We start from the raw sequence: 10,027 nt of genomic DNA on the forward strand, positions 1-10,027 counted from the left end.
CCATATTCTGATAGTTTTGGCCATAATTATTTTCTCAGTGTGGAGGATTTTTTTGATGGAACTAAAAACTATTTGCATTAAACGGAGGGGAAAACCACGAAAGACAAGCGATCCGCTGATCAATGAGAATATATTAAGTCAGCACTGTGGTCGGGGACAAGCCGGAAGCAGAATCTGTATCGAAAAGACATCTTTGGGATTCGAGCATAGGCCGCCTCTTCGGAAATTGATCCATCACGGCTCTACGTAGAATATCTTTTAAGAAAATCAAAAACATAAAAGAAGAGCCTATTTAAAAATGTACTAGGAACTATAACTTCATGCTAAAGTATAAATCGCAGCACATCAACATAAAGAAGAGAGACAAGAAAAAGAACCTTACGGAAATTTTGCTTGTCTTTAAAGACACCTTCATATAACACGGGAAAAGGAAATATATTAATATGACTACATATTCATACATCTTTAAACTCATAACCCTCAAGAAATGAAAGTTATCTTTCTTTTTTTCTTCTTTTTTTTAAAAAAAAGGCGGATTCTATTCTACGTCACTAACAAACTACAGTTCCCAAGATGTTTTCGGAAGACCCGATAAACATTTCGAATATTTTTTCAAACATGAAAACTTATTTTTGACTGATATTATTTAAATCACTTTAAACTACGGTAAAATTTGATGAAATGTCCCATCGCTAGCAAAACATTTATTTCAAATAGATATTTGAAACTGTTAATATTTTCTCAAGAGTTGGTAATGATTCGTATTATTAAACTAATGACAGGGTTCCTGCGGTCCTTGAAAGGTTTCAGTAGTGGTAGTAAAGTTTGGTTAAAGAAGCAAAAGAGCGAACACTTCGTGAATTTTTTTAAATTTTTTGAAAAGAGGGAATCTCTTGAAACTAGTTCCATGTTAAAATATGTTTCTCCAATTGTCTGAAAATGCCCAAATTTGTCCAAAAGCGCTCAAAGAATGTTTTTTAATGAGATGTGCTTTTACCGAAACATGATATTTCCATATTAAAGAAGCAAAACAACAACAGCAAATAATTGTAATAATGTATCAGTAACTAACAGTAAGCAGTCATGCTTTCAAAAAGTGCTTCAATTGTTACAATGCTTCAACTTACAACTATAAACTTATTACTAACAATTATACTTACGAACTCTCTTTACTGATTTAAAATAATTGCAAATAGCTTTACTATTAACAGATATTGAAATAGTTTCGTCTTCTGTAGGTGAGCATATTTAAAGAGTGCCAGCCGGAATTCCTCCATGATCTAGTGCTGAAAATGAAGGCATACATATTTACACCAGGAGATCTTGTCTGTAGAAAAGGTGAAGTGGCTCGAGAAATGTTCATTATTGCAGACGGCATATTGCAAGTCATAAAGTAAGTCACTCACCAATGTTTCCATATTCTAATGCGAACGTCTCCTAATCTCAAATCTTTGGTTTAGGGGCAACTTTAAAATTTTAAATAGGAATCCTTTTTGCAAATTTGGATTCACCAAAAAAACCTTTTTCAATTAGACTTAGCGGTACCTGCATTTTAATACAAATCTCAAGAATTTCAAGATTTTGTTTAATGGTTTAATACCGAAAAAAAGTTTGTTTCTAGCCCAGGAACAATATTTTCATGGGGCACATTAGGACCCATAATTCTCATAGTACAATCCCTGACGTCTGTAAGTTACTTGAACATAGTTGCAGACCAGGTTCACCCATTCATGGCAACAGTTTTTCCTGTGGGGGATGGTGTTTACCAACAGGATAATGCACCATGTCATAAGGGTCGAATCGTCGAGGAGGTAAATGTCAGAAATATATACTAGTTAAGTGCCATTGCCCGGTATACCATACACTGATGTTTTTTTACGATCAAGTGCCATTTTCCGGTATACATTTGCCCGGTATACCCTACACTGAAGTTTTTTTCTAAGGTCAAGTGCCATTGCCCGGTACACCCTACACTGATGTTTTTTTAAGGTCAATGGTCACTGCCCGACATACATTTGTCCGATACTCCAAACACTGATGTTTCTTCTAATCTATCGTCAGTAAGTATTAAAATATCGAATAAATGTAATTATATCCACGAATAAATTAATATCAAATCGGATGTAATAAATATTTCAGACATTCACCAAAGCGACTATGTGATTGTCAACATTCACCGGTGAAAGTCAACAACCACCGATTTCGCTCATTCACAGTAACATGCACATCATTTACATAATAACCTCATCAGGACGTTTATTTCATACTCTGCCTAAATAGCATCCGGCATTGTATAGAATGTCTAGGCATTCTATACAATGCCTAGGCAAGTATGTAATACTTCTCACATTTCATACTTTGCCTAAAACGTCAGGCATTCTATGCAATGGCTAGGCAAAGTATGTAATACTTCTCACATTTCATACTTTGCCTAAAAACGTCAGGCATTCTATACAAGGCCTAGTCATTCTATAGAATGCCAGTGTTTCATACTTTGCCGGTAACATATGTATAAAACCGAATAAAAAACGGAATTCATGAGTAACTTCGAATGATGAGATTTTCAAGAGCTACGATGCTATTATCATTGTACGCTAATTCGTGAGAACAGATGATAATTTAAGTTGCGGAATCAGACACAGAAACATAACTTATTGTGTTGATAGCCTTAATATAAGAGTAAATTTGAAAAATGACGAAAAATTGCAAAAAAAACATTTGAAAATTATGAGAAACATAACGTAATAATTTTAACGCGTCATTTTACCCTCTATTACCACCCCAAAAATATTTTCAACGCATTATTTCGTATTATTTAATTGGTACTGTAATCTTAAAACAAAATTTTAGTGCAAATTGTTTTCATTGTTCTTTGAAAAATACGGGTCAGATCTAAAAAATTAAAATAGTCTTTTTTCATATTTTGATATTCGTATAATATCAAACTCAACTCTTATTATAAATGGAATACTATGCATCTTAATTACTTTTAAGTTAAGAATTTTTAATAAATTAAGAGTAGTTATGATCCGAAATCATTTACTGAAATAATGCGATTGAGCTTTTGTGTACTTTTAATCAAAGTAAAAGTTTCCTTTTGTTAAATTTCCATTTTAAATAATGCGATAGAACTTTTGTATACTTTAAAACAAAGTAAGATTTTATTTTGTTAATTTTCTACTTTCGATCGTTTATATAAAGAAAAAAACATTGCCATTTAAATTTTTCAAATATTTTGCTTAGCTAAGACGTATCTCAGAAATAGAATCTTGTTATTACAACTATTTTATTCAAAAAGTGTGACCTGTCTTCAAATGCTAACATTGAGTTTTAACGAATTAAGAACTGACGATAACATTATAAAGTAATATAAAAGGGTTTTTTTTAAATAATAAACATTTATCTACAACTCAAATAAATTGACTAACCATTCTGACGTTGACTTAAATCTATTTGAAAGCGTTCTCGTTTTAAACTTAATTCCCGAAATCTAAATCAATTACCGACTATTGCTACGGTTACATACATAAACCTCCGTTTCGTAATCTAATTGCCAACTTACAGGAGCGCCCGAGATATTTCATTCGGTATTAATTGCAATTAGGAAAGCTTAGTACAAAGAGCAGAGAGAGACTTATTTAATTAAATTCAGTCGTTCCCTGTTGTGCGTGATAATATCTGTCAGATTGGAAACTGGAAAAATATACTTTACATTTAAAGGTTCTTTTTGCTAATCTGTTAGTAAATGACATTCAAAAGTTCATTTGCAGTGGCTGATGACGCAATCATTTGAAATCTTTGACGCCATCTTGTTTGTGTTATGACCTCCAACTATTATTTTTCAAAAAAGTAGATTAATAATGCATTGCAATTTTCTGAAAGATTTCATAGCGGGTAAAATATTGCGTTGAAAATATTTTTGAGAAGATCATAGTGGGAAGAAAATGCGTTAAAATTACCACTTTCTATTTCTAAATTTCAAATGTTTCCGGCTATTTCTCGTTATTTTCCAAACTCACCTTTATATTGAGACTCAAATATCAATGAACAAAGGTATGTTTTTGTGTCTGATTTCGTAACTTAAATACTGATTTCGTTACTTCTCACTAATTAGTGTACAGTGATAATGGCATCGTAGTTCTTAAAAATCTCGTCATTCGAAGTTACTCATACATTCCGTGTTTTATTTGGTGCACAATTCGTATTAGTACTCTAAATTCTCACAAATTGTTAAGAATATCATTTTCAATGATTGATAATCTAAGCCGATGCTTGGTCAATATGTATATATTTGCGTATTCTGAACGTTTTTGTTTTCGGTATTGAACCATTAGACAAAATCTTGATAATTGTATTTTTAAAATTCCTGAAATAAATTATGTAAAACTAACGCCATAATCCTTACGATCTTTTCTGCGTGTAACGCCATTTTGATGTAACTTATCGCAGAATAGTTTTACCACCAGATCAGAGAGTATGTATTTCTATGAAATAATAACTTCTTAGCTTTTTCTTGGGTTCTTTTTATGTAAGTTACGAATCATATATTTGAACAATTTCGAACAGAACAGAAATCCATTCGGATCATCCTGATTTTAAGGTAAGCGGGACTTTTACTGCAAATTATTCAGAAATAAAGACTTATATGCACGACTGAAACAGAAATGTATGTTTAATATTAAGTCTTGCCAACTTCACTATGATTACAACGTCACAAACATTAGTAAAATGTAATCAGAGAATGACACAAAGATGTAATTGCGGAAAAATACCTCAATCGCAATTATCGATCAGAATTAATTCTGACATGAGAATAATTAGTGACAAATTATCGTGGGAAATTAAACAATGGATTTAATTAAGTTAATTGTTCAGAGATTTACTAGCCTTCCTTTTGAATTTAAATGAAACTCCTTATATTCTATTATATTGTAGTTGCTTTGTTCTAAGAGATGTGCATTTCTTTAGATTTTGCAAGCTCTTCAAAATATCTCATAATTAGTGTTCGTTACATTTAGTGTATTTATGCTTTGCTTTGCAGTGACAGGGGACAAGTTCTAACTCATATGCGAGCGGGGGATTTCTTTGGAGAAATTGGTATTCTGAACTTAGATGGATTTAACAGGTATTTAAATTACATTTGCATAATTAAAGTATAACACCTCTCTATAATATCGAGTGATAGGAACACAGCATGTAACACTAGTTTTATTGCTTATTGAAGTTTCACATATCGCCCCATTTCAAGAAAAAGAATTTTTTCAAGGAACGCTTAGCTTAAATCTTTGTTTCAAGCCGTGGTGGCTCAGGCGATGGAGTGTTTGCCACCCCATGATGTGATTTAGGTTCGAATCCCAGCGATGGCTGGAACATACTAATTCTACGACCGGCTCGCATTGACAGCATATAAAACAACATTTTAACAATAACTTTTAACTTTTTAAGCATTAACTTTTTTCCACGATAATTTTCATATGAAATATTATAATTGGCATGTGGATCATAATTAGAACCACCCTACAGTCGAGCTTACTGTAAGATTTTTTAGTGGTTGTCCTCTCCATGCAACGCACATGCTGGATAGTTTCATCAAAAAGTCCGCTTCGAAGACTAGTTTAATCCCGGAATTTCTTTGTCTTCTGGGTCTGAAAAATAAGTCAACTGTTTAACGCCAGTTATTAAATAAAGTGACACCTTTGTCTTCAAGATGAACCACATCGGGATATCCATTTAATTCAAGTCTAGTGAACTAGGTGATCATCATTCTAATGCTGTGTGATAATCACTAAAATGATCCTTGAGTACTCTTAACTATATGTCTTGGAGCAGATTCTTGTTCTAAAGTATTAGGTTTTAAATTTTTTCCTTTTTATTTTGTGTCAGTGTTCTGAGTGAAAAATTCGACAAATTGAGGGAATGACTGTCTTTTCTTGTTTATAATCGAATATCGATTACACAATCGAGTTGGAATTTCAACCTAAAACAAAAGAAGTATGTGTAACTGTGTACTCATTTATAGCCTAGAATCTAAATCGAGAAAACTACTTGAAAAGCTACAGCACTAGCCTCTGCACCATCCCGCTATACAGTGTTAGTGGTTCTACACTCAAATAAAAATTGTTTGAGAACTCCCAGAGTAGATTCAGATTGTCTTAGAGAAAAAGCAGTATCTGGAGTTCGCGTTTCGACAAAAATCCCGTGATTTCGAGATGAAAATCAAAAATTATGACGTAAATTTAAGAGAAACTCAAAAATATTTCTCACAGTAAAATATGTAATCATTTGAAGTAGATTATTATTACATAAGTAAAATATGTAATTATAATTTATTTCATTAAAATTTTGTTTAAGTGTTTAGTTATTCATACTTACAAGAATATTCAAACAAATTTTTTTCCGACTACCATTTCCAGAATAACTGGTTTTACAGTTTATGAAATGTAATTATAAATAATGTAATTATAAATGATGTAATTATAAATAATGTAATTATAAATAATGTAAATATAAATAATGTAAATATAAATAATGTAGCTTAATGGACAAAAAAACGAAAATAAAACGGAATTGTATAATTTAATGGGGGAAAAAATTCTCATTTCGTTAAAATAATTTTTCCATTTTTAATCTATTGAATTATAGAAAATGTAATTTGCGATAAACCTATTCGAGATACTTTATTGTAAAACTATATTAAAGCGAATCAAAGTTAAACAAACCATTTCCATTAAAAATCTAACTTAAAACACATAATAATCCAGAATTATGTAAACGACTTTATAAAAAACATAATTAGTTACTCTTACAATTAAATTTGTTCCCTAAATGATTGCTTTCCTTTGATTAATCTATTTTTATTGTAGAAACGTTTAGATATTATCCTTTGATTATTAGTCTCAATAAATGTTTTTGTTATTGCTTTTTTCCCTGATAAACCGGAATCCTTTAGATTAGATGCATCTTTTAAGAATTGAATCTTTAAAAAAGAGAAAATTTTAAACCGCATCATGGGTTGAAAATAAATGATACCCTAGGAGTCATTCATCTTATTGAAATAGTATATTCTCCGAGGAATTGCGAACTTAATTCTGTTATTTTTCTTTAAACGTGGTTCGTATTTCTCTTTTTGAATAACTTCCTTAGAAACAAATTTTTTTCCAAATCGCTACATGGCCGATTTGACAATAGTTAATTAATCAATAAGATTTGAAATAAAGGTAGATTTCGAATATAATTTGTAACATTGATGGCAAGATTTTTAAAAAGAGTACTTTAAACTATTCTTTTCTGGAATTAAACAGAGAGATAAATAGAAATTTATGGACTTTTCTGTCACTAGAAACGCAAGAGAGGAAATTATCTCTCGAGTATTGGCAGCGCTTTGCAATCATTAACGCTGTTGCCAAATTTCCCTTGAAAAGTTTCAGTTAGAATCGATTGCTAAGAAGGAAAAGTACAATGATATGATAGTTTTGAAAGAAACTAATTTAGGCATTGATCGGGAGATTTTATCCCACTTTGATTTGTAAGTTGGATGTCGCTGTGCTATCAATAGCGCAGTTCCCGAATTTTACGTGCAAAGTTTAGTTTAAAATCGACTGCTAAGGTAAGAATAGTTTTATGACGCGTTAATTGGGTACTTGCACTTCAACAAGAAGAAGACCATGTATAACCACCACACATGTGACCTATGACGTCAGTAGAGACTGATCGTTTATAAGAAATGGCGTGTTAATGCCGAGCTAAGTTTCTGCACATAAGTTAGAAGGTTAATTAACGTGAAGTTATTTAAATACAGGGCCTAATCACACATCGAATTTATTGAAGTATAATTCTTTCTCTTCTACGTCTTTTACTAAATTTATATTTATTGTATGTTTATGCATTTTATTGTAACCGTGATATATTTTTGTTTTGCGTACCTGGCAACTTCGATTCATAATTAGTTTGTTTGTGTTTCATGTTATGGGTTTCATGTCGGTCTCTGTTTTAAGTAAGAAATATATAGTTAAAGAAATGAAATCTTCGTGAAAGAATCCTTGTGTCAGGAAAAAGAATGTATCATTTAAGAGAAATGATGCTTAACGGGTTTGGCTTACTCGAAATAGAATGGAAAGAACAGTTGTTAACTTAAATAAATGCCACATTTCAATAACCAATCAGGATCGCGATACCCACACTACGTCACTTGCGGGTATCGCATTGCAGAAGAAACCATTTAATGCATTAAATAAAAAATTTCCTTTCTCGGCTGTTGAAGCTTTTCTAGTTTTGTTTCTCACCTTTATTTTTTTCACTCTTCGTTGGCAACTTTACATTTCAAATCCCTTTTGATTCGTCTCATTCACGTCTGGCAAGTCTTGAAAATGGTCACCAATTTTTGAGCGCGTGAAACATGCAGGCTGATATTTCCGATTCGTATATTTTTGAAAAAATTAAATTCTTAATTCAAGTAACATTTTATACATTGATTTCGAAACTTTAATTTGTAAGTTGGATATCGCTTTGCTATCGTTTATGCTGTTGCCAAATTTCACTTGAAAAGTTCAATTTAAAATTGATTTCTATACAAGAATAGTTTTATGGTATGATAGTTACAGAGAATTGATGGCAAAATTTTATCTAAATTTGAATTGTAATCACGTATGTTTATATAGTCCTCTATATCTTATGTCTTATTTTGGTTGTAGATCCGCATACTTAAAAAAAGATCATTTCATTCCGATTGTAAGTGACGGAAATTTATCATATATTATATGCAGAGTGCCTTTCTTTTTCAATCAAATGTTAATTTTCTAAACTCACTAAAATTTTATATTTAAATATCAACCTTATTACTCATAAATTTTAAATTATCCAGTATGATGTTATTACCTTGCGCACATCCATTTTCGGGCCTATCCTTGGTAATTTACTAATCGAACGCGCTTCAGTACTGTATTATACTCAGATATGACTGCAGAGGCTTCACGGCCAACACTTGAATCTTTTTTTGCCAGAACCATTTAGTCTCAGCTATTATATCATTTCATCAGAAGAAGGAGTGAGATGCCAGCTTCACGGGCAGGTACTCTGCTAAAATACATATCAAGTCAAGTTAGTACTGTATTAAGAAAGCTCTATAAAAAGATCCTTCTAGAACTCTATTAAGATTAGAACTAGAAAGGTTAGAACTCTATTTGCGCTTCTATTTTCATATTTTGTAATCTGGCAATCTTATTACGAAAATATTTTAAATCATTCTTGAAAGATTACAGTACGTGTAAGTTCATTTGATTTCGCTACTCACTTGTTTTTTTGCTTGATATGCTTTATTTCGTATATTTTTTTTTACTTAATGTGTTCTATTTTCGTTTCAATTTTTTTGAGTGCTACTAACTCTGCTATATTTTGTATATAATACAATGTAAGGAAAGCATTCTTTTTTGCAGATACAATAGTGTGAGCTGATGAGATTCTAACTTCCGGCTTTTTAATATTTTTTTTTCAAGTAAATTATTTTTTTTAATATTTTTTAAAAAATATTTTGTTTTAATAATTTTAATAAATGTTTTAATAATTTCTTCTTTTTCTTAATCTTTATTATTTTTCATGCTCTCTCTCTCTCTGTATATATATATGTATATATATATATAAACACAAATAAACATGAAAAACATGAATAAAATAAAAATAAAAAACTAAATGGTAGAGAAACAAGAATGGTATAAGCAAATAGTCGTTGTCAAGACACATCTAATTGCCATAAATAATGCGATATTTCTGAATAAAGAATAATTATCCTAAGATAAAAATTATTCTTTATATGTGTCGATATCGCAAAAAACCTTATTTTGAAAAAAATCATGAAATAAAAGAAAAATGTAATAGGAAATCAAACTTACCGGCGTGAATTAAAACGCGGTTTAGGTTTAAAAGTACAATAATAAAACAGTTAACAAAAATCGCGAAGATGTAAAATATTGCTTATAGCTTGAATCGAATATAATAAAATTAAAAAAACATTTGATCGAAGAAGAAGAAAAAA

At 30.8% G+C, this 10,027-nt stretch overlaps 1 protein-coding gene across 1 annotated transcript in view; it reads left to right on the forward strand.

The window, feature by feature from the left end:
* Window positions 1-10,027, forward strand: part of LOC107445401 (uncharacterized) — a 211,537-nt gene that overhangs the window by 149,866 nt on the left and 51,644 nt on the right. Inside the window, exons 9-10 of the mRNA XM_043039647.2 lie at window positions 1,239-1,393; window positions 5,042-5,125. Of these exons, the coding sequence (XP_042895581.2) occupies window positions 1,239-1,393; window positions 5,042-5,125 (239 nt within the window). The remainder of the gene's footprint in view (window positions 1-1,238; window positions 1,394-5,041; window positions 5,126-10,027) is intronic.

The sequence above is a fragment of the Parasteatoda tepidariorum genome, chromosome 5 (assembly GCF_043381705.1).
Source record: "Parasteatoda tepidariorum isolate YZ-2023 chromosome 5, CAS_Ptep_4.0, whole genome shotgun sequence".
NCBI classification, from domain to species: domain Eukaryota; kingdom Metazoa; phylum Arthropoda; class Arachnida; order Araneae; family Theridiidae; genus Parasteatoda; species Parasteatoda tepidariorum.